At 42.0% G+C, this 25334-nt stretch overlaps 1 protein-coding gene across 3 annotated transcripts in view; it reads right to left on the bottom strand.

Moving 5' to 3' along the window:
* lrba (LPS responsive beige-like anchor protein) overlaps nt 1-25334 on the bottom strand; it is a 333604-nt gene that overhangs the window by 277453 nt on the left and 30817 nt on the right. For all 3 annotated transcript variants that reach the window (XM_052138116.1, XM_052138115.1, XM_052138114.1), the window contains exons 2-8: nt 14987-15218; nt 11977-12077; nt 9775-9870; nt 8130-8251; nt 6522-6648; nt 5601-5720; nt 4773-4919 (exon numbers count right to left, since the gene is read on the bottom strand). In XM_052138116.1, the coding sequence (XP_051994076.1) occupies nt 4773-4919; nt 5601-5720; nt 6522-6648; nt 8130-8251; nt 9775-9870; nt 11977-12077; nt 14987-15218 (945 nt within the window). The remainder of the gene's footprint in view (nt 1-4772; nt 4920-5600; nt 5721-6521; nt 6649-8129; nt 8252-9774; nt 9871-11976; nt 12078-14986; nt 15219-25334) is intronic.

Consider the following 25334-nt stretch of genomic DNA (forward strand, 5'->3'; position numbering starts at 1 on the left):
ATTAACAGCAGCGTCGTGGTGAAATAACGTTGCTATGGAGTTGCTTAGTGCTTACTTCCCAAACCGCTTGTATACTGTAGTAAAGAGTACGCCACGTACAAAGTGCATATAAACGTAATGTCTATTTCGTGTCTTTAGCAGTGGTCTCATAATAAATGGCTTTGATATCCATTCGATCACTGCAGAAGTTGTTCCTCCAACCACTGTGTAACATCATTAACACCACCTCCACATTGTTGAACCAACATCAAGTCGGAGTGGTGGTGGTGTAGTGGTCTAAAGCACATAACTGGTAAACTTGTAATCAGAAGGTTGCTGGTTCGATCCGGGGGGATTGTCCCTGTAATAAGAGCACTGTAAGTCACTTTGGATAAAAAGCATCTGCCAAAACGCATATAAAAAAATAAATAAAAAAATTAAATAAAATTAAAATAAAGTGGCTTTTATTGTCATTGCAATAGTGTTAATTTTGTCAGCATTTTTTTTATTTAGTCTTAGTCCTGTCAAATGTCCTTGTTAGTTTTTATCATATTTAGTCAAGCTTATTCTGTTTGTTTAGTCAAGTTTTAGTAGACAAAGTCTTACCTGAGTCAAAGAAAACCCTCAGTATTTAGTCTAGATTTAGTCAATGAAAACTGTTGACATTGTAGTAATATTTTTGTCACGTTTAGACAAGTAAAACATCAAGAAATCCAAGTGTTGCACTAGAAGTAAATCATTGCAATGATTTTAACTTAACAAAACCCTGAGTATCCAAAAAAGAAAACTCAACACACTCAAAACTAGGTGGTACTTTATGCAGGTTATGCAGGCATATTACTGCAGACATCTTTTTTGAGGTATGTTTTTGTAGGCAATTCGTTTTTATATCATATTCAAATTCATTTTGATGCCAAATCAAATTAATTTAATTTTGATGGTAATGTGAAGGACAAATAAACACAGCATTGTCACCATGTCAAATACACAAGTCATTGGTCTATACTCAATCTTACGTTACCTTTCCCGCTCATTATCAGCTACTTCACAACAATGTGCTAGCCTATTAGCTTCATGAGTTCGGTTTAGCTATAAAACACAGCCTACATAATGTAACGCCACCGCCTTGTCTTAATATAGCGTATTAAGTTGTCTAATATAGTTGTCTTAATATAACTTTTAAAAAAAACAACAACCTAACATTACCACCAAGACATTAACCGACCTCAATTTATTTGTGGTTAGCCTTCATACCATCGTCTCTTTCTCCCAAGTCCAACTGTTGCTGTCATTATTTTATCGCGCCGCTGTTTTGTGGTCCGCGTTCTGCATAACGCGGCGGCTCATTTGTGCTTATCGCGGCCCATTCGGCACGTTTCGCGGCAAACACACCGGCCCGCTCGGTTCTCCCGATGGTCAGTCATATTTATATACGTATAGAAATTCAGAAATAACAGACTATAATACTTTGTCTCCTCTTTTCCCCCAAGACAGAAATAAAGAGAGATTTTATTTGTAAACTACATTTTAGTCTCGTCTTTTTTCGTCAGTAATATTTAATGTTGATAGAGTCACAGTTAGTGTTTAATGACTTCGGTGCTGTCTCGTTATCATCTCATCTTAGTCATGGAAAAAAAGGTGCGACTTGAGTCGTTAACATATTTCAGAGCTCATAGTTTTCAGATGCTAACTGTAAATTAACACTATATTGCTAACCATGTACAGCTAGCTACAGTACACAGCAAAAGCGAGACAACGTTCCTCCAGGACCATGGTGCTACATAAAAACAACAAAGGACCAACATAGGACCACATGAGACTACACAACGAAATAAAATACCTATATAAACTACCTATATATACCTATATAAAGTGCACGTGCAAACATGTGCAAAAAGTACAGGACAGTACAACAAATTACTGACAATGAACAGGACAATAGACAGTGCAGCGCCGACCAGTACTCAGTAGTGCAAAAGATGACAGTTTCTAAAAATGTAAACATAACATACTATGAGATAATGTTATATGCACATAGCAGTTATTGAGGTAGCAGACAGTTATAAAGTGACAGTTATTAAAGTGCAACTCAGGACACATGTGTGTCAAACCAGTCTCTGAGTATTGAGAAGTCTGATGGCTTGGGGAAGAAGCTGTTACACAGTCTGGCCGTGAGGGCCCGAATGCTTCGGTACCTCTTGCCAGACGGGAGGAGGGTAAAGAGTTTGTGTGAGGGGTGTGTGGGGTCAGTCCACAATGCTGGTTGCTTTGTGGATACAGTGTTTTTTGTAAATGTCTTTGATGGAGGGAAGAGAGACCCCAATGATCTTCTCAGCTGTCCTCACTATCCTCTGCAGGGCTTTGCGGTCCGAAACGGTGCAAGTCCCAAACCAGGCAGTGATGCAGCTGCTCAGGATGCTCTCAATAGTCCCTCTATAGAATGTAGTGAGGATGGTGGGTGGGAGATGTGCTTTCCTCAGCCTTCGAAGAAAGTAGAGACGCTGCTGGGCTTTCTTGGTGATAGAGCTCTATGCTAGTCTCTAGTTACTGTTCATCGCTGTTGGAGCTTGTGACTGTTAGATGCAGACCTTTTTATCTACCACGGAATTCACCACTGTTTGCATAACCGGAGTTTACATTCCCCAGCCTAACGCTAAGGAAGCGCTCTGTGAACTGTATGGGGCTATGAGCGAACTGCAGAACGCTCACCCCGACGGACTGTTTGTTGTCGCCGGAGATTTCAACCATGCAAATCTCAAGACAGTGCTCCCTAAATTCCATCAGTATGTGGACTTTGCAACGAGAGGCGACGCGCTTGATCTTGTTTACACAAACATCCCAGGCGCGTGCCGGCGGAGCCCCGCCCCACCTCGGCTACTCAGACCACATCTCTGTTATGTTAATTCCAGCATACAGACCGCTCGTCAGACGCACAAAACCGCTTCAGAAGCAGGTGAAAACCTGGCCAGCAGGAGCCATCTCTGCTCTTCAGGACTGTTTTGAGTGTACTGACTGGCACATGTTCAGGGAGGCTGCAACATATGGCGATTCTACCAACTTGGAGGAATACACAGCATCAGTGACCAGCTACATCAGCAAGTGCATTGATGATGTCACTTTCTCCAAGACCATCACCACACGCTCCAACCAGAAGCCGTGGATGACTGCGGAGGTGCGCACGCTGCTGAGGTCCGAGACTCCGCCTTCAGAGCAGGCGATAAGGCAGCCCTAAGAACAGCTAGGGCCAAACTGTCACGGGCAATCAGAGAGGCAAAGCGCTGCACGCCCAGAGAATCCACAGTCACTTCCAGGACAGCGGTGACACGCGCGCATGTGGCAGGGCATCCAGGCCATCACCAACTACAGGACAACATCAGTTGCCTGTGACAAAGATGCCTCCCTTCCAGATGCGCTGAGCGACTTCTACGCTTCGGTTTGAAGTGCAGAACGGCGTGATGGCGGGAAGTCCACCCCTCCTCCCAACGACCAGGTGCTCTGTCTTACCACGGCAGATGTGAGGAAAACTCTACGTAGAGTCAACCCACGGAAGGCTGCTGGACCAGACAACATTCCTGGCAGAGTGCTCAGAGGATGTGCAGACCAGCTAGCAGATGTTCTTACCGACATCTTCAACATCTCTCTGAGCAGCGCCGTTGTTCCAACGTGCTTCAAGGCCACCACCATCATCCCCATGCCAAAGAAGTCTTCAGTGTCCTGCCTCAGCGACTACCGTCCCGTCGCGCTTACACCCATCATCATGAAGTGCTTGAGAGGCTCGTCATGAGGCAGATTAAGACCCAGCTGCCCCCTCACTAGACCCACTGCAGTTTGCATATCGTTCAAACCGTTCAACGGACGATGCCATCACCACAACCCTCCATCTGGCCCTCACCCACCTAGACAATAAGGACTCATACGTTCGAATGCTGTTCATAGATTTCAGCTCAGCATTCAACACAATCATTCCCCAGCACCTGATTGGAAAGCTGAACCTGCTGGGCCTGGACACCTCCCTCTGCAACTGGATCCTGGACTTCCTGACTGGGAGACCTCAGTCAGTCCGGATCGGGAACAGCATCTCCACCACCACCACACTGAGCACTGGGGCAATAATTGCTGAAACATCGTTCGTGGTTCGAACGATGGATATGCAACATAGTTACTAGGGTTTCGGGAAACAGTCGGGACTAGCTAGTTTGTTTCTCTAATGATGCATCGTACTATGGTGGCTCAGCAGTGCGTTATGTCGTTGTAACGAGGACTGTTTACAGTGTTTCCATGACCCGGATGGTTATGAGGTTTAGGGGGGTGAGTGTAATGGGAGTCAGCTGGTACGTGATTGCTAAACCTCACTCCCCTGGCCTCAAGAGGCGCACTAGTGACTGATGCCTTTAGCCTCCTCATTAGCGCGTCCGCCTCCCATGCTGGAGACCCGGTTCGAATCCCGCTCTGTCGAGTAGGACCTGCATCCACTTGTGCATACATACAGCCTTTAACCCTACAGTCAGTAAGTGATAGGCCCCTAATTGTACCAACACAAGAGGCACAAAATCACTCTCCCAAAGCTTTACATTTAGAGTACCTCAGTGTACACTGAAACAAACATCTCCGTACTAGCTCATACTAGCTTTTTGTGTTACAGCACCTCTACAGTGATTCGCTTTTGTTGTATTATTACTCATCAGCTTTGGGTAAAAGTGTCTGCTATATGAATCAATGTGGTAGTGCAAATAAACAAGCATATTAAAGCATCAGAGAAATAAATCTCTTATATAAGTGTGAACTGAGCATACCTTGTATCCAGGCCCCAGCTGATAGATGGCGAGTATCTGAGCAGCACTTAGAGATTCACTGAATAGATACACCGCCCCCATCTGACCGCAAAACACGCGGTTGGCATCTGCCGTCTCTGATGAACCCAGGAAACACTTGTCGAATGTCTGTGAAGAACAGGTCAGAAGGAACAGCTTTGTGTTTTTCTGTCAATGCTGCATGCTTATACTGTTTTGGGATGTTCAATGAAAAATATCAACCTTTTTATTACTATTTCTCCTTAAAATGGATCAGTGATAATGTGCATACAGTAGTTTTACTTCTACATCTACATGCACACAATAAGAGCAATAAACCATGAAGTCCTTTTCACTTTGTGTCTTGACAGAGGAAACCATTTAAGAAAAAATACTGTGCTGCAAATGCCACGAAAAAGAAAGCGCCTGCCTCAATCTAACGTCGCCTTGTGCGAAGCCGTTTCAGTATAATAAGGCTTGTCTATAATACATCATCTCAATTGAAAAGCCAACGTGTCCTGCATGCGCACTCATTGGTCATTGACAGAATTCAGCAGCTTAGGCGAGGAACAGCCATGTGAAATGAATAGCAGACGGCTGAATGAACGCATTAAATGTCCATGTGCTAAAAGTACATGTTTGGCTTTGTTATTGTTCAGCCGTCAAATGAGTTTGCATTGGAAATGGACTGTGAAGTCAACAAAAGTTGACAACTTTCAAACAGCTTTTGAAGTGTCTGGGTATTTTGGCATATATATATCTGCTTCAATTTGAAAAATCAGGTGCCTTGAGCACGTTAGAAGTCAGAGGCAGTCTTTTCAAAATACTTACATCACTTGTGTTGACAAACCAGGTGATCTCGCCATATGACGCCAACTCTCCATTGACATAGCAGCTAATTTCACTGTTCTTCCAGCGATTATAGATGTGCACTATGGTCACCATATACCACTGTATAAAACAAGATAATAACAACAGTGAAGACTAGAACACATTATGGTGTTCTTGAAGTAAAATCAACATCACAAAGCTATACAGTCTGTAGAAAAACCCAATCCATAAGCAATCTTCTGTCTTTGTCTCGTGTTTCTTCAAGTCTTCAACTCTGCTACAGTTATGAGACTGTGGTCCATTTACACCCTCTGGCTACAATCTCACCCAGATCTTCTTGAATTTCCATTAAATAGTGGGAAAAGTCAATGAAGGTGCTTATCCCTTAGGTTAGGCCTCTCCAGAGGGAATATAATGGAACAGACTGGAAATATAGGCCAAAAATGCTCTATAAAAAGCTTTGCTTAAGCTTGTACATCAACCTTCATGGTGTTAGACATATGAATTTAAGCCGAACCCCAACCCTGCCCCATAAGAGTCACCAGTCTGTGATACCGCTATGGTTGGAGTGCCCGTTTAAAAAAACATTTCTAAATCAAATAACGTTAAAAGCACATTTTGTTCTAGTGTGGTGCAGAGATTTAGACTAAATGTAAGATCATCCATCACTGCGGCAGTCCAGCTCTAGTCTGAAGGCGTTGGATAAAGGCTCCTACCACAACCGTCCCAGGGCAGAGATGGAATCGGAGCAGGGCAGGGATTTGGTTTCTCCTCGCAAATCCACAGTCATGGTTTGTACCTGGCGTGAAACCTCCTTTTCATGGCAATTTTGCTCGCCTTGACACATTGCACACTTTATAAAGTCTCTATCTTTACCTCTACGTCTTATGTGAGGACACACAAGGCTGCGGTGATTCATACCTTCTGGGGTTTAAAGTCGTATTTCACACAGTGCTGGAAGCCTTTGGCTTTGGATTTTAGAGCGGTCACAATCAGACAACCGCCCACAAAGTGTGCCGAGTAGCCCAGACATTTGCTGGTACGGAAACTAAAGATGAGAGAGAACACAGACACTTTTCATTTAATAGGAGCTACATTTCTCACACGATACAGCTCGACTCTCAAAAGAAAGAGTAGCTGTAAGGAACAATAATACACAGTTTTTGTGATCTTCATCATGTGATCAAATATGTCCACGTCAAAAAAACTGCCATAATAATATTAGTTTCCACTTTAAATGGGATCATATTTTAACCAACATCAGTCCTGATCATAACTACCAAATATTCATTCATTTGCAGGATTTTAACCCTTTAAATGCCAGTTTCTTTACAGAATCCCACTGATGTTTTTTTTACAAACACACACACACAAATTTCTCAATACACATACAAAACACACTGACATCCATACCAAGACACACACACAATTTTAGCTGCATCATTTATTCAGTTGTCCTGCAGGTCTCTATAATACAACAAACAGAAAATAGGGGAAAAGCTTGTATTTGCTCCATAGGATAAACATGAGAAAAATGGCGCCATCTGGTGGAAAATATAAAAAATGTAAATTCTTCAGCCAGGGCTCTGGAATGAAAGTGTAATATCATAGAAGACATGATTTTACGCTTTAAAGACACTAGGATCAAATATTGCCATTTAAATGGGTTTCAATGGGGACATTTTTGTCCTGAAGGTCCTGACACACACACACACATATATATACACACACACACACACACATATATTTATATATACACACACACACACATATACATATATATATGAAATATATTTAATTTGAAAACACTGCATTTATAGTGGTTTTTGTTGCTAGTTGTATGTTTGAGTTGAGAAATACACATTTCAGCATTATCAGTAATCTATTTGTGCATTTTCCTTGATAACCAAGCAAGTCGACTCATGATACCGTTGGTTTATTATATCGCAATATAACTTTTTTCTCAAATCTATCAAATTACTATTTTGTGTATTATAGATGTATTATAGGAACTGAGGTTTAAATATGTAAAATGCTAAATGTATGTCATTGGCATTAACAAATGATCGAAAAGTCAAAAATGTCCTGAAGGTCGCACATGGGTTAAATAAAGAGGAGGCCTGTAATTTACAGTGTTAATCTCTGCAGAGTAAAGAGTGCTAATCTTACTGTTTTTTCCTGCAGATTCAATTATCGTTCGGTAACAGCTCCATTTGCATCATTTACATATTTGACACAAATTAATCATAAGCTGAAAATGGAACATGAAAAGCTGCGAAATCCTGTCCTTGAGAAGCCTCACCACTAGTCAAAGAGAAAGAGGACAAACGGGGGATCCGATATTCCTTTTGCTTATTTTATCCACCGACAAATACTTCAAACTTTACGGCCCCTTTCAAACAAACGAAAGTGGCAGTCATCTTATCTTCCTCTATGCACTCCAAGTGTCCTCAGACAGAGTTAGAAAACAGTTAGAGCTGTTTTATTTTACATGGCGAGAGGTGTGATTAGTGTTTGTATCTGACCCACCAGTAGAGATAAGGCTTGTCCTTGTCAACATTGATGTTATTGATGGGGTCCAGGCGCAGCCAGGTGTGAAAGGTGAAGCCGTTCTGGTATGGCCACTTTGCAATGGGTGGAAGAGCAATGGCCTGATGACATAAAGACACTCCTGTTAGGTTTCTTCGTGTATGGTGGCATATCATTAAAAGCATATAGAGGACCACAACAACTACAGTAAATGAGCAGAAGGAAATAATTAAAAGTAGTATCCTTGGAGGGATGTGCGAAACAGCTATGTGCGCATGTACTCTGAAAGCGTCCAGTCAAACCAGCGGTTTACAGAAGGAGGAAGGCAAACACAGTGTTATTGTCTCTTGAAACAGCATCCTCTCTGTGTTGGAATAACCGAATAACACCCAATCTAAGAATTTCCTGAGAGGACACCATTCATTTGGCGCCGTTTCAAGTGGACACTGGCAACACAGAAAGGCGACACACACACACACACACGCCCTCTAAAATATAAAAAGACCCCCATGATGTGGGATGACGGCTTGATTTTTTTATACAAACACGATACATGTTTTGTTTTTTAAAAGTTAAGGTATGTCTATCCTAATATATTAATCAAAGTGTCAAAACGACACTAATATGTGCATTATCATAAACACAAGAACACATTCTGTAACAAAAACGAAACTGATACATTATTTAGAATTCTAAACGTTTCTTGTTTCAAGACATTTGGGCACAAGTCCCAGACACTTTTTTTCCAGAGAGGAGATCAAATTTCCAGTGGGTATTACACATACTTGCAAAGCTTCCTCTGTCACATGACCGAAGGAATGCCTTGGATAACCAAGTCAAAGTTCTTGGGTGAGGACGGTCGCTGTATGTGTGAGTGGATTCGAGGGAGGGTGTGGATTCTTTGCTTATGACTGAAGGAGGCCTGAGTATCAACTATGCAGACTTGGTGCCTCACAGTTTGATCATTCTAGCTGGGAGTTACACCATACAACACTGGATGAATTAGCCGAACATCTGCAGCGAAAAGACCTTATCGCAGCTATCATGGAACAGGATATGTTCATGTCAACATGCACTACAACCAGTTCAAAGTTTGGTCACACCTACTCATATCATTTTCGACATTTTAGAATAGATTACAGCTTTGTAATCAGGGGTTCCCATGTATGCTGTCCACAAGACTTATTTCATGCATTTAAAGGGATAGGTCACCCTCATGATATCTCAGGTGTGCATGGGGGGGTGGGGGGGGTTAATAGTTAAAAAGTACTTAAATATGTATCTTTTTCACACCAAAATTGATCGTGTTGATTTAGAAAACATTAATATAACCGCTGGAGTCTTATGGATGATGTTCAAACTGACTGTTTGTGATTTTTGGAGCTTCAAAAGAGAAATCTCCATTCACTTGCATTATAAGGACCAGCTGAGCTGACATATTCCTCTATTTTTCTTCAAATGTGTTCTGCTGAAGAAAGAAAGTCAAACACATCTGGGATATCATGAGGGAGAATAAATATCGAGACCATTTTCATTTTTGGGTGAACTACCCCTTAAAGTATACACATTTAAATCAAAAGGTTTAACACTTAATACTGAGATCACGGTTGAGGTCAGATGGGTCAGAGTGGTGTTTTGGTCTCACCGCAGCACTCTTCCCTGGGAAACTGAAGAAGGAATCTGGGCCATTTCTTTGAGCCATGGACCTCAATACAGACAGCAGCTTAACAGCATGGGGGGGCTAAAAGATAGAACAAAAAAATGCCTTTAGATAGTACAGACACCCTGAAAAATAATTTAAATTGATAAACACGTAACAGGGGGGGCTAGGTATCCTAGATAGCGAGTATTGACGCTGACTATCACACATGGAGTCGCGAGTTTGATTCCAGGGTGTGCTGAGTGACTCCAGCCGGGTCTCCCAAGCAACCAAATTGGCCCGGTTGCTAGGGAGGGTAGAGTCACATGGGGTAACCTCCTCGTGGTGGTGATTAGTGGTTCTCTCAATGGGGCGTGTGGTGAGTTGTGTGTGGATCGTGGAGAGTAGCATGAGCCTCCACATGCTGTGAGTCTCCGCGGTGTCATGCACAACGAGTCACGTGATAAGATGCGCGGACTGACGGTCTCAGAAGCGGAGACAATTGAGACTTGTCCTCCGCCACCCGGATTGAGGCGAGTAACCGCACCACCACGAGGACCTACTAAGTAGTGGGAATTGGGCATTTCAAATAAATTTTAATTTTAAATAGAAGATACCCATTAAGGTGGTTCACACCAAACACGATTGTGTGTCATCCTGCATTTACGTTTAATAGTTTTTTTTTGTAAATATGTGATAGTCAAACGTCTTTAAATATGATGCTGTCTCACACAAGTTAAAAGCTTGTTCACCTGTTAAAAACGTGTCTCAGTTCCATTTATTGTGCTGCTTCTAGCATTAGCATATATTAGCATATAAGTGTATTTGGCCTGAATGCCCTCTGCGATTGACTACAATAACACTAAGCGATTTTCAGTAACACTTTTTTTTAAGGTGTCCTAGTTACACACATTACATGTATTTACTATAGTAATAATAGTCAATTATGCATAGTTACAAGCAACTAACCCTCAACCAAACCCTAAACCTAAACCTATAGTAAGTACAGCTTGTTAATGACTCCTCTTCAGATAACTGGTCTTACTGGTTACTTACCATCACTGGTCAGATACTGTATGAGATAAATCTTATATACTGTTATATACATATATACTCTTGACTAAGACATTGATTTCACTTTCAGAATTTGCTATGGTAACACATTTTGTTAAAACAATCCCCAACATGAGATATAGAGAATTAGGAACATAAGCAGTGAGCACATCAGAAACAGTCATAATAATAGTTGTGCTGGTGGGTTATGAGATTTAGAAACATAAAGGCGCGCTGTTCCATTTCTTTGACATGTTGATTGCATGCTCTGATCGATGGCACTGCCTAGTGCCGAACCACAGCCTGAGCCTAATGCATCAAACCCTTCTGCACAGTCTCAACATCTCCCTCATCTACTCGAGTCATAGAAATGAGGACAATGAGTCAAGCAGATCAAGCGTTACGCAAAAACCAAAGATACTCATAGTAAAACAAAAATAGATATTCACAGTCAGCCGTGATTCATTTATTCTGTGAAAGAAAGCTTCCAATTATACGAAATGATTGAAATAAAGTACGATTGGTGGGTAATGTGATCTCAACATGCGACCCCCCCCACACTGTTAATCTTTGCTAGAATTTGAGAGAAATTCAATAAGTGATTATTTTGTTTCTTTTCTCGCCAATTTGGAACACCCAATTTCCAATGCGCTCCAAGTCATCGTGGTGGCATAGTGACTCACCTCAATCCGGGTGGCTGAGGACGAATCTCAGTTGCCTCCGCGTCTGAGACAGTCAATCCGCGCATCTTATCACGTGGCTTGTTGAGCGCGTTACCGTGGAGACGTAGCGTGTGTGGAGGCTTCACGCTATTCTCCGCAGCATCCACGCACAACTCACCACACGCCCCATCGAGAGCGAGAACCACATTATAGCGACCATGAGGAGGTTACCCCATGTGACTCTAATCTCCCTAGCAACCGGGCAAATTAGGTTGCTTAGGAGACCTGACTGGAGTCACTCAGCACGCCCTGGATTCAAACTCGTGACTCCAGGTGTGTTAGTCAGCGTCTATACTCACTGAGCAACCCAGGACCCCCAATAAGTGATTCTTAATGAACTGTATATTCCTGGACATTTTGGTACAGTGACTTGAGTGATGGTGGATAAGGAAGATGTTTGTTAAAAAGCAGATATAGAGGAGAAAATAGTCACCCATTGCCCATGTTCTCCTTTCAGTTTGCTGAAGAACAACTTCAGTTCCTTCACTGTGATACTGTAGCTGGCCAGCACACCCAGCATTTCCACCATCAGATCTGAAAAACACCACACACACACACACACACACACACACACACACACACACAAACACAAACACAAACACAAACACACACACACACACACACACACACACACACACACACACACACACACACACACACACACACACACACACACACACACACACACACACACACACACACACACACACACACACACACACACACACACACACACACACACACACACACACAAACACACACACACACACACACACACACACACACACACACACGAGATGAATGCAGCTGTACAACCAGAGGAGGGTAAAAATTGTGTTTTTTAAATGCATCTTTATCTTCATTTGAACGATCTCGATATCGATTCTGAAACCCCAAGACTGATCTTTCACTCAATGCGCAACCCTTCACTACAATGACAGGAAATCACTCACATCTGCATCCAAATATCACGCTATGTGACTAAAGTGAATATATTTGACAACTGGCTGGTCAATGTTTACATTAATTGTGTAGTTTAGTCGTGAATTGTTCAGCAGCGTGTTGAGAGTAAAAGTTGTTCCGTTCAAGGACGAGATCCACGAAACTCATTTCCCATTGAACACGGTCTCTTATAATACTCTTTCTGTTCTTTACATTTAATTCTAATCATGCATCGCACAGATGAGGTAAAGCCATTCAAGTCCTCTCTATTAAGCATGCGCTCATTTAAAGACGCTGTTTACAGAAATACATAGAAATGTGCCTAGTTAAAAGGTCCCCTGTATAATTAACAGCATTAGCTGGGAGATATTGTCTTTTATATGTACACAAAAGGGACGTAATACCTGAAGTAAACCCATATGAATCGAATCGAGAGCTTATCTCTTCCATGTAAATCTGACTTGAAGTCGCCAACCAGTCTGCACAGAATGGGAAATTAGCAGCTGATAATAATGATGAGACTGCGGTTCGAGAGACGTGGGTGAAGTTTTATTTATTTTCTCATTTTTGTCTCCTGCAACCCAACACCTTGCTCTCCACCTGCGCTCTCTATTTCATCGACTGTAGCTCATTAATGGTCTCTCGCTCGCCGAGACAGCGCGCACACCTAATGACTCGCTGACAGATTTCAGACAGGTCTGATATACGTCGTAGCGTTTACACACTACACGACTGATGGTCATGCGCTCCGAAATCCTGCTCCTAATAACTGTACATTAAACATCAAATATCTTCTGATTGGCTGTGATTTTGTCAGGTTCAGTGTGGACAAAGAACTTGCTTGTCATGTCACAATAGTAAGGACACTATGGAAGAGGTTGTTCAGGTTACATTTTATCCAGCAGTAGGGCACTTTTGCAAGTGCGACGGCGTTCGGCGCATGTGCTGAAGTATTGAACACATGCAAGATTTTTCTTCTGCAGAAAGACAGACAGCATCTGTCATTTAATTCCTGTCACAGTCAAATATCCATTACTATCTCTAAAACTGCACATGCACAATATCAAGGCTTAAACAGATAAAACATGTGCATTTGAGAACTAAAATGCATGTGATGTCTCTATAAACAAATGCAAAATCTATACTTGGAAACGTCAGGCATGCCAAACTGAGCTTTGTGGCTGATTAGCCCTGTCTGTGCTCTGCTATGTGTCAGTGCTGCCAGGCTAGACTACACGCTGACAGAGCAATGATAGAGACTCATCAGCCGAGAGCAGAGCTGTGAGTCATGAGTCATAATGACACTTACAATCTAACAGAGTCATTTTTACAATACTGTGTAGTGGATGATAACAAGATTGTCATCTTGTTATCATCAAGATTATCTTTTTGAGCAAGAAATGTCTTCAAATAAGCCCTTGGGTATAACCAAGCAGTAGAGTTTTACAGAATCAGGGCTCAACGACACGGATGGTCCGATGTCCCGTGGCCAGTGTGAGAGCGTTTCAGGCCAGTTCATGGAACTGTTACTTGCACAACATTGCCTGTCCTCTTTTTAAGCAGTATAAAAGAGTTCTGAGGCATGAAACAAACCATAAAGCTTTGAGGTGAATCTCAGCGTTGCAAACTATGATTTCGGACAAAAAGACAAAGACTGTGCACGTAACGTCTTTAGTGAGGGAATGACCTACAATACCGTGAGCCATTGCAAATGACGTAATTAATAAACTACTGATTTATAGTTGTTGATGATATTAGTGATGCACGAAATGAAAATTCTTGGGCAAAACTAAAAATTCGGAACACGCTGGGACGAAAACGTTTGGGTGCATCCCTACATATGTTTGAAATGCATTGTGAAATATTCAGATATATACAAATAAATTAATGCATATAAGTAGACTGAGAGTCCAGCAAGCCATTTGCAGCATCATGGAAGTGAGCGGTCACTGCTGGGCTCTTTTACCGCAGTTTTTATACAACAGTTTGAGTTTGTTTGCCACGATTCTCTGATTGATGGATTGTCCCGCTACAAGATCATAGACAGTGTTCTTTTTAACATTAGCAGTATTCAAAGCGCTTTACACTGTGACTCATTCACCCATTCACACACACATTCACACACCAGTGATGGCAGAGCTGCTATGTAAGGTGCTAGCCTGTCATTGGGAGCAACTTGGGGTTCAGTGTCTTGCCCAAGCACACTTCGGCATGTGGAGTCATGTGGGCCGGGAATCGAACCACCTGCAATTAGTGGCCGACCCGCTCTACCACCTGAGCCACAGCCACCTCAGTGAAAATACTGTCAGGGCAAGCAACTACTGGACCAACCAGGCTAGCAGAAAATAAATCAATTTGTTGAGCCCTGCAGATTATCTGAAAGAAGTGTGCAGTATACTGAGATGAACATGACAATATCCACTCTAGTTCCATGCACAATGAAGTCGTATAATAACCGCCAGAATACGACTATTTACAAGACAAAACGCTGCTTCACACACCTGCGATCATGTTGTCGGCCTGGTCTATGCGCTGAAGTACCAGCTGAATGAGGCTGATCTCAGTGCAGGCCTGCAGGTTACGCAAACTCTTCTTCAGCACGGCGGTAAACATACTCCACACCTCCGCCTGGCAGGTGAAGTCACACTTATCCAGCAGCTCGACCATGCAGAGGATGCTCTCCGTCTCCTGGATGATGAAGTTCATCTCCAAGTCAAACTGCCCCCCAACCAGCTGCAAAGAGACAATTACAATTTAATTAGAATTCAAATGTCATAAGTAGTCACATGAGCAACAGTCTGAGGCAAAATACAAACAGAAGGAGAGAATAGCGGGCTAGAGTAGTAACTAGTATGATGCTGGCACGCTGTCAGTGCACGCTGGCTTTATTCCTGACATTAAATCACATGATCACCAAATCCCAGGCCTGTAATTCAAGCCAATCCCATTTTAAAACATCTGTCAGCACATAGACGTAAAAAGGCTCTCCACAAATGGATTACCAGGACAGCGTTTCCATTGTGTCCCAACACCGGCTCACTATCAACCCTCGACCAAAAGACGGTTTGACCCCTGGCTAGAAAGCATCACTGTAATGATGGTGGCAGATGCTCTGGGGACATGAACCATAAACCTGGATTAACCTTGAAATTATGAAATGAGCGAGTGTCACACACTGCACAAAAACTAAAACCAACAACCTTGCAAAGAGTTTCCATTTAGTGTTGCACTCAGTAAGATTTTGTTTCTGTTGTGCTGGCAGCCATCTTGGATTTAAACTGACAGTCACCGGCATGGATGCAGCATCAAGTTAAATCAGCAGCTTTTGGTTACCAATGACATTGAAGATATGCACATTTCACAATAATTCAAGATTAAATGTATTATGTGAGTGAACAGTAGGGGAGGGTGAGTAGTATTCGGCTGGTCATGTGATGATCTCAACATGGCGGCACCTATGACGCAGCAAAGCTCCAAATAAAACAGCTTTATTAAGCTAAAGATATGATTGCCCTTCATGCAAATGTACATGATTTTCATCAAATTCTTTAAAAGCACTATTCATTTCTAAAGAATAGGGCTGTCATGATTTTGAAATTTGGCTAAGGATAAATTGCCGAACAAATAATTTTGATTATGACAATGAATTGTCTGTTCTAGGGCTCTCATACTTTAGTCCAAGCTGTGTGTGTGTGTGTGTGTGTGTGTGTGTGTGTGTGTGTGTGTGTGTGTGTGTGTGTGTGTGTGAGAGAGTGATAGAGCATTTGAGAGGTGTGTGTGTGTGTGTGTGTGTGTGTGTGTGTGTTTGTGTGTGCTTCACAAAACTTAAGTAATTTATTCAGGGGTCTGGGTATCTCAGCGAGTATTGATGCTGACTACCACCCCGGGAGTTGCGAGTTTGAAGCCAGGGTGTGCTGAGTGACTCCAGCCAGGTCTCCTAAGCAACCAAATTGGCCCAGTTGCTAGGGAGGGTAAAGTCACATGGGGTAACCTCCTCGTGGTGGTGATTAGTGGTTCTCTCAATGGGGCGTGTGGTGAGTTGTGTGTGGATCGTGGAGAGTAGCATGAGCCTCCACACGCTGTGAGTCTCCGCGGTGTCATGCACAACGAGTCACATGATCAGATGCGCGGATTGACGGTCTCAGAAGTGGAGGCAACTAAGACTTGTCCTCCGCCACCCAGATTGAGGTGAGTAACCGTGCCACCACAAGGACCTACTAAGTAGTGGGAATTGGGCATTCCAAATTGGGAGAAAAAGGGGATTCAAAATAAATACATATATATATATATATATATATATATATATATATATATATATATAAAGTTATTCATATTTAATTTTGACAAGGCTTTAAAATACTTTTTAAATATGAAAATACTTCAAAATTACTTAAAAAATTTGACCATAGACTTTTAAAAATTTAGTCTTGGTCCATTTTGCATTTATACTGTTGCTGTTTGAACCCAGCCAACCAAAATAGCTTGTATATTACATTATTATCATATCATGCATCATATCATATGTATGCAATGGTCAAATATTTCTGTCCAAAATTCTTAACTTTCACACGTTACTTTAAAACTCTCTGATTAAACCCAAGAGCCCTTATTTCTCTCTTTGAGATTCTGCGTATCTATTTATCAATATAGTGAGCATGACAGAGTTCCTCTGTGTCTTAACACTGCATATACGAACCCACTACGTCAAATAAAATTTGCCATTAGACTATCGTTAAATTAAAGTGAAATTGGAGGGCTCCGCATCCATTATTCCTTGTTTATATTTCCTCGGGACTTTGGCAAGAAACTACGCAGACGCCGCGTCTATCACAGTACTTGGGCATGCTGAGTATGACTCCAGTCAGGTCTCCTAAGCAACCAAATTGGCCCGGTTGCTAGGGAAGGTAGAGTCACATGGGGTAACCTCCTCATGGTTGCTATAATGTGGTTCTCGCTCTCGGTGGGGCGTGGGGCGAATTGTGCGTGGATGCTGCGGAGAATAGCGTGAAGCCTCTATAAGTGCTAATTCTCCATGGTAACGCTCAACAAGTCACGTGATAAAATGCGCGGATTGACAGTCTCATATGCGGAGTCAACTGAGATTCGTCCTCCAACACCCGGATTGAGGCGAGTCACTACACCACCACGAGGGTTTAGAGCGCATTGGGAATTGGGCGTTCCAAATTGGGGAGAAAATGGGGAGATAATCCCCCCCAAAAAAGAATGCATATTTGTACTAGGGATGTCAAAACTACTGTTAATACAGTAAACATGTTGATAAATAAACGAGTTGGCAAGATATTAATTTAAACAGTTGGTTTGTCTTTACTATGTTAAAGGTGTTAAAATATCGGATATGTGCAATAAATCCAGCACAATTTTTACATTTCAGTTAAATTATTTTAAATAACAAATTCAGCAGCTTTAATAAATATAACTAAAATTAAGTACAGATTATTAATAAGTTACTATGCCAGAAATTGAAACATAAATACATTTTATTATGTATTTTCTTTCATTTTATTTTACAAATTAAAAATCTTTATATATAAAAATGTTACTTTCGATTACATTTCGATACAATTACGTTTTTCATAATGTTTACTTCAACACTTGTTACAGCCAGTAGATACCTGAATGACTGAAAAGTAATTTAATGTTTTTTTTTATTATTTTTTATAATAATGTCTTTTGTACAGTCTTTTGCCAAGGGCAAAAAAAAACTACATTGCATATGAAACCAGGGGTAATCTAAAGGATCTTCACTGCATTCAGGCTAAACGTCTCCGTTATCAAAGCACGAAACATACTGTATCTCTGTATGAGGGGAAGATAGTGTTTAATGCCTCACAAATAATGTCCTTTGTGTCAATAAATAATTTGTCAGCACTTAATAGTAGCCGAGACATTTTTATTATTGAACAGTGCTTTACAGCAAATGATAAGAAAAACAATGCAGATGTCAGGAGTAATATTGTTGACACGGTCATCGCACTGACATAAGGGTCTGAAGAGATTGCTGTCATTTGCCGGCAGTCAGGCCATGACAATTATTTGATCAAGGACTACAGCGGAGTATAAATCCACAGCCTATTGGATAGAATCTGTCCCATTAAAATGAGTGAAGGTGGATTAAAGGAGGGGGGGTCACTGTCATCCTACAGCAACAAAGGCTAACAAGGCAGCAGATAAAAGCTATGATCAGTCACACACACACACACACACACACACACACACACACACAGCATCTCTGTGCCCTAGCTGCCACCCTGTTGGGCGTCTTTCACCAAACCCACTAAATGACAGATTGTGCATTAAACAGTGCAAATGGAGGAGTATGAAAATGAATATAAAGGGGGGAAAATAAATGGAAGGAAATGATTGGTTGGTATAAGGAACCAACAGCCCTGCAATTGTGCTCCTGTGTGGCCTCTTTAATAAAGCTCCCTTCCGCACCCAACTCTAATACAGTACATCACCTCCTCCACCGTTCACATTTGCATTCAGGGAAGAGGAGCTGACTGTGTTGTGTGGCAGCACAGGGAACGGCACTCAAATAGATCTGCGGCCACCATGCAAGTGATTAATGGACCTGACACCCTCTCAGTGTGCATGCCGCTGAATGTGACTTTGGGTGAGGATGGTATCAGCTCACACAGAGGGCACAGTCAAAGCAATGGAAGAGGCTGATTTAGACCTTATATAAGCACTTGATTGGCAGAAGATTAGCAGGTAGAAGTATAATAGTATGTTATATACTTGTGTGTCAGACAGATGCTCTTGGACCATCTCACCTCAGCATCTTGTGCCATAAACGCGAAATCGAAGATTATGAGTCGAGTTAAAAAAAGATGCTTCTCGAGATCCAAGCAATCTGTTGTGATCTGCCCAACTGTCTCTGAATGGTAGGGGTGTAGCGTATCACTCTTCTCATGATTCGGTTTGGTTTACGATACTGAACTAGCGGTTCTGTTCGGTTCAGAATGCGGACAGTGACAGCTGAGTGCTAGCCAATGAGATTATTGCTTGTGCGTTAGCTCCGCCCACTGCCGAAGCAACCAGCTGGCAGAGGCTTTTGCTTGGTCTTAAAGACGTCAGTTTATGCAAATGGCTAAAAAGTTTTAATTTGTACAAAGATTAAGCAAAATATACGTCTTAAAATATAATTATTGTTCAGTCCCACCAGGATTTTGCAGCACTTTTTCCTGATTTTTGCAGCGCAAAATGGCATTTTTTGGTTTGTTTTGAGGTGAAAACGTCAAAAATAATCATTACATACCTCTGCACTTGTGTTTATTACATTCTAAATGCAATTACATGTAAATATTTTAGTGCACAATAACAGAATATGTAGTTGGCATCAAAAAAAATGCAAAACAAAAGAATTGCACACAAAAATACATTTAGGTGAAACCTGAGGGTAGTAATTATTTTTGCATTCAAATGTTCTCCCTCAGACAATGCAAGAAAACTTTGTAAGTTTAAAATGTGCAATAAATCTGTAAACTAAAAACACGAATGAGGATTCAGTAATTATGCATGTTGCAATTATTACATTGTCTGATATAGAAATCTGATATTTGGCCATATACAAACAAATACAAATAACAGTTCATATATTTGAGCATTTATATACAAACTTATTCCACAAGTGTTTCGATTTTTTTTAGCATGTATAACAATGGCAATTTTTATTGCATATACATTATGTATATAGACCGATCAACCACCTGCCAAATATTGTGTAGGTCCCCCTCGTGCCACCAAAACAGCGCCAACCCGCATCTCAGAACAGCATTCAGAGATGATCACAATTATACAGAGTGGTTATCTGAGTTACAGTAGACTTTGTCAGCTCGAACCAGTCTGACCATTCTCTGTTGACCTCTCTCATCAACAAGAACTGCCACTCACTGGATGTTTTTGGCACCATTCGGAGTAAATTCTAGAGACTGTTGTGTGTGAAAATCCCATAAATACTCTCACCAGCCCATCTGACACCAACAATCATGCCACGGTCCAAATCACTGAGAGCACATTTTTCCCCATTCTCATGGTTGATGTGAACATTAACTGAAGCTCCTGACCCGTATATGCATGATTTGATGCACTGCTGCCACACGATTGTCTGATTAGATGATCGCGTGGCCAGACGGTCTGGTTTGAGTATTTCTGTGTCCCACGTGAGAAGCATATTTAGTTGTTGCGTCGCATGACGGAAATGTATATGGTCGTGGCTGGTATTACGGTGTTAAAATAAAGGTGCATCTTAAAAAAACATACATCATTATTTACGCGTTGTATCGATGACGTTGCATCGTTGGTTAATTGATCGATGGATCGTTACACCCCTAATGAATGTGATTGCTGACTGAGGTTTTCTAGCAACATCCTAAAGCTGCGTACACACTGCCAGAGACTTTGTCGCTGCAGGTCGCCAGTAGCTGGCGGTGAAGTCGCTAGTGGGCGTTCCCACTACTGGTTGCCTAGTAACGTTTCTAAATGACATTCACGGATGTCATTCCATTGCTCTTGACAGCAAATTGGTTTTCTTGCCACTAAAAACAAACATTTTGGAGGGAAAAGACTAAATATAAATGGAATCGGTACATAAAATGCTTTATATCAAAGATGAATGAGAAACAAGGCGTGCTGTTTGCCATAGCGGCTGTTTATCTGCGGCGAAAAAGCAAACGCCGGTCTGTCTGGGTCCACAAAACCATTAAATCTCGGAGTCAGCACGGCGAGTACCACCGGCTGGTGCAAGAGCTGCGGCTGGATATACCATATCCATATCATAGAGCACTGGAAAATTGCTAACAGCAAGAATTAGCCTTTCATCCATCTTTCCGTTACTGCAGGAGCTGAGAGAGAGAGAGAGAGAGAGAGAGAGAAGGATCAAGTAAGCTCTCCCGTCTTCTCTCCTATTGGCTGTTGCTTCCATTAGTCGCTCTTCATTTGAATAAAGTTGAACTTGTCTCAACTTTGTCGCGTCGCTGGACACGCCCACATCTAGTCGCCAACGGTTGCGACAGCTCGTGTCGCCGGAAGCCGCTGTGCTTTCATTGAAAATGAATGGGATGGAGTCGCTGTCGCGCACGATGTCGCTGGCAGTGTGTACGCAGCTTAAGCCAGAAATATGCGATATACAATAACAATATAGTTTCCTTAATTGTTTCTATGGAAGTAAAGTTATAATAGAGAAAAGGTTACACAGTAAACAAAGTCATTTGTACAAATGCTGCTGATGCAACGTGCCTCTGTTCGTCGCAGGGGAAGGTAAACATGCTGATGTCAATGCAAAAATTGCCTGATAGGAGATGACACTTGTCATTGAGTTAGTATAATGTGGCCGATCGCAGGGTTAAGAAGATTTCAAACCGTTAACAGTTAAAAAATCCATCCAGAGACTGACGTCCTGCCGCTGATGTCCTGAACTGACACCGACTGAAACAGCATAGACACACAGTAGATTCTCTGTCCTTTTTGTCTGGGCTTACGGGACGACATAAGCTTGCGACTTCGCACCAAATTTGTGAAATCCACCTCTCACACCAATGATGCAACATTGAGGTATACATGGTGCATTTCTAAAACCTATCTCATCTTTTGCTGTGGTTTCTTATTTAACTTGGAAAGCATTTATCAAGTAACACCAATCGCCGTTCTAGGCTATATTCCACTACTACACCTTATCAGTGGCCATCAGAGACCACAAAAGATTTATTTGGTTTCCTTTACCATATCTCCTTTTCTCTAACTCTCTTTCTCAAACAGAGGCTCTGCAATAGTTCACGATGCAGTCACCAGATCCCACAGAGGCAAACCGAGCCCTGTTTTTCACCTCTGAGGACCTAGTGAATTAATAATGGCTGAACAGCACTTGGTCCAGGGCTGACAATAACAAGAGCTTTTCTCTATAGTGAGCACTGCACTAGGGACAGTCACATACACTTTGCATACAGTCCCTGTGTGCTAGTAAACATATTATTTTAGTGCTAAACAAATTATGTTTACATGAAAGTAAACTTAAACTTAATGCATAAGTAAAAGGCTGTTGTTTGATTCATAAATGAAAGTTTGGAATAAGCATAATCATATACAAAAGGAGCTGAAAGATCAAGAATGTAAGAGAACGGGGGTCTGGGTAGCTTAGCGAGTATTGACGCTGACTATCACATCGTGGTGTCGCGAGTTCGAATCCAGGGTGTGGTGAGTGACTCCAGCCAGGTCTCCTAAGCAAACAAATTGGCCCGGTTGCTAGGGAGGGTAGTGTCACATGGGGTAACCTTCTCGTGGTCATGATTAGTGGTTCTCGCTCTCAATGGGGCGTGTGGTGAGTGACTCCAGTTAGGTCTCCTTAGCAACCAAATTGGCCCGGTTGCTAGGGAGGGTAGAGTCACATGGGGTAACTTTCTCGTGGTCGTGATTAGTGGTTCTCGCTCTCAATGGGGTGTGTGGTGAGTGACTCCAGTTAGGTCTCCTTAGCAACCAAATTGGCCCGGTTGCTAGGGAGGGTAGAGTCACATGAGGTAACCTCCTCGTGGTCGTGATTAGTGGTTCTCGCTCTCAATGGGGCGTGTGGTGAGTGACTCTAGTTAGGTCTCCTCAGCAACCAAATTGGCCCGGTTGCTAGGGAGGGTAGTGTCACATGGGGTAACCTCCTCGTGGTCAGTGATTAGTGGTTCTCGCTCTCAATGGGGCGTGTGGTGAGTGACTCCAGTTAGGTCTCCTCAGCAACCAAATTGGCCCGGTTGCTAGGGAGGGTAGAGTCACATGGGGTAACCTCCTCCTTAGTGGTTCTCGCTCTCAATGGGGTGAGTAGTGCGTGGATCGTTGAGAGTACCATGAGCCTCCACATGCTGCGAGTCTCCGCGGTGTCATGCACAACGAGTCACGTGATCAGATGCGCGGATTGACGGTCTCAGAACTGAGACTTGTCCTCCGCCACCCGGATTGAGGCGAGTAACCGCCCCACCACGTGAACCTACTAAGTAGTGGGAATAGGGCGTTCCAAATTGGGAGAAAAGGGGATTAAACAATAATAAAAACAGAATGTAAGAGAACATCAGACCGGGAGGAAGACTTGTCTATTTATGCTCTTAAACGCATCCTCCTTTTAAAAACCAGAATTTTCTCAGCTGTATGGCAATATTTCCTGTATTAGCACAGGCCTTGTAATGAAATGAAACAACAACAACAGAGCGTTGTAGCCCATCGAGTAATCTATGGAAGAAGGCAGGAACACACTTCAGACCACTCTGAATAAAACCATTTTAAATCAGCTTAATTAGCCTCCAGTACTCAAAAGATACCCTCTCATTACTCACTGTTTATTTTCATTAAAGGACTCAAAGGTGATCCGGGGCAGTTCATGTGAGCTGTCTGCTGTCACTGAATGGGTTATAAAACTAAAGGGGCTACAGGGCAGAAGGGAGAGACAAACTGTTCAGAATGATGAATGGAAAACAAGTTTAGAGACAACTTTAGTCTGATAATGCGAATATCTCAAATATACGCCAGACAATAGTCAGAGCAGCATTTACATTTTGCACATTTGCAATTCTAATGAGTTTTAAACTCATTTCAAGCTTCAGCCATTAGTTTTACCCAAAACACAGGAGAAAGCTCCATCAGTTTTTTTTATATATATATATATATATATATATATATATATATATATATATATATATATATATATATATATATATATATATATATTAAACATTTATGATCAAAGCAAGACAAAATGTCTGTCGCTGGACAGAACATTCTACCATCTTTAATCTAATGTGGAAATCGTGTGCAAAATTGTGCAAATTATTCAAATAAATGCATTTTACATAAAAAAATACTAATGATCTGACCAGACCAGCTACATTAACATTAGTTCCAGCATGCTGCGTTTCCATTTACTTGTAAACGTACACACACACACACACACACACACACACACACACACACATAATCTTAAATGTGATGCTCATTGAATCACTAACTGATTTAATGGATTCAATTCTGTTCATTTTCTAAATGACAATGAACGAATACATTGATTACTGCAGTTGACTGACTCTCATTTACTAAATGATGGCAGACCTCTAAACAATCAAACACCTTCAATCCAGTTCCAGTTTAACCTCGGTCAAGCCATTAGCATTAGTTACAGTGTCAGCAGCCTATGGCAGTATTGAAGAAAAAGGCCCCGGGCAGATCTGGGAGGAAAATAATTTCCCCGTGTGGCAACAAACTAAAATGAAATTATTTGTGCTGCACTCCTTCCAAAAAAATCATTGGTGTTCAATACGGCTACTTGTGAGACACTTAATGCATTGTAAATGTTGCAATTACAAATTGGATGACACATAAAGGTGCGTAAAAATATAATTTTTCCGATTAATCGCGATTTTCATTTGAATCGATCTCAGTATCGATTCTGAAATCCCAAGATCGAGCTTTCATTCAATGCGCAACCCTTCACTACAATGACAGGAAATCACTCACATTTGCAACCAACAGGTTGACAGGTCTCCTTAGCAACCAAATTGGCCCGGTTGCTAGGGAGGGTAGAGTCACATGGGGTAACCTCCTCGTGGTCGCTATAATGTGGTTCTCGCTCTCGGTGGGGTGCGTGGCGAGTTGTGCGTGGACTTGTTGAGCATGTTACCGCGGAGACGTAGCGCATGAGGAGGCTTTCCGCTATTCTCCGCGGTAACATGCTCAACAAGTCACGTGATAAGATGCGCGGATTGACGGTTTTAGACACTGAGGCAACTGAGATTCGTCCTCCGCCACCCGGATTGAGGCGAGTCACTACGCCACCACAAGGACTTAAAGAGCGCATTGGGT

This window comes from Xyrauchen texanus, chromosome 11 (assembly GCF_025860055.1).
Source record: "Xyrauchen texanus isolate HMW12.3.18 chromosome 11, RBS_HiC_50CHRs, whole genome shotgun sequence".
Taxonomy (NCBI): domain Eukaryota; kingdom Metazoa; phylum Chordata; class Actinopteri; order Cypriniformes; family Catostomidae; genus Xyrauchen; species Xyrauchen texanus.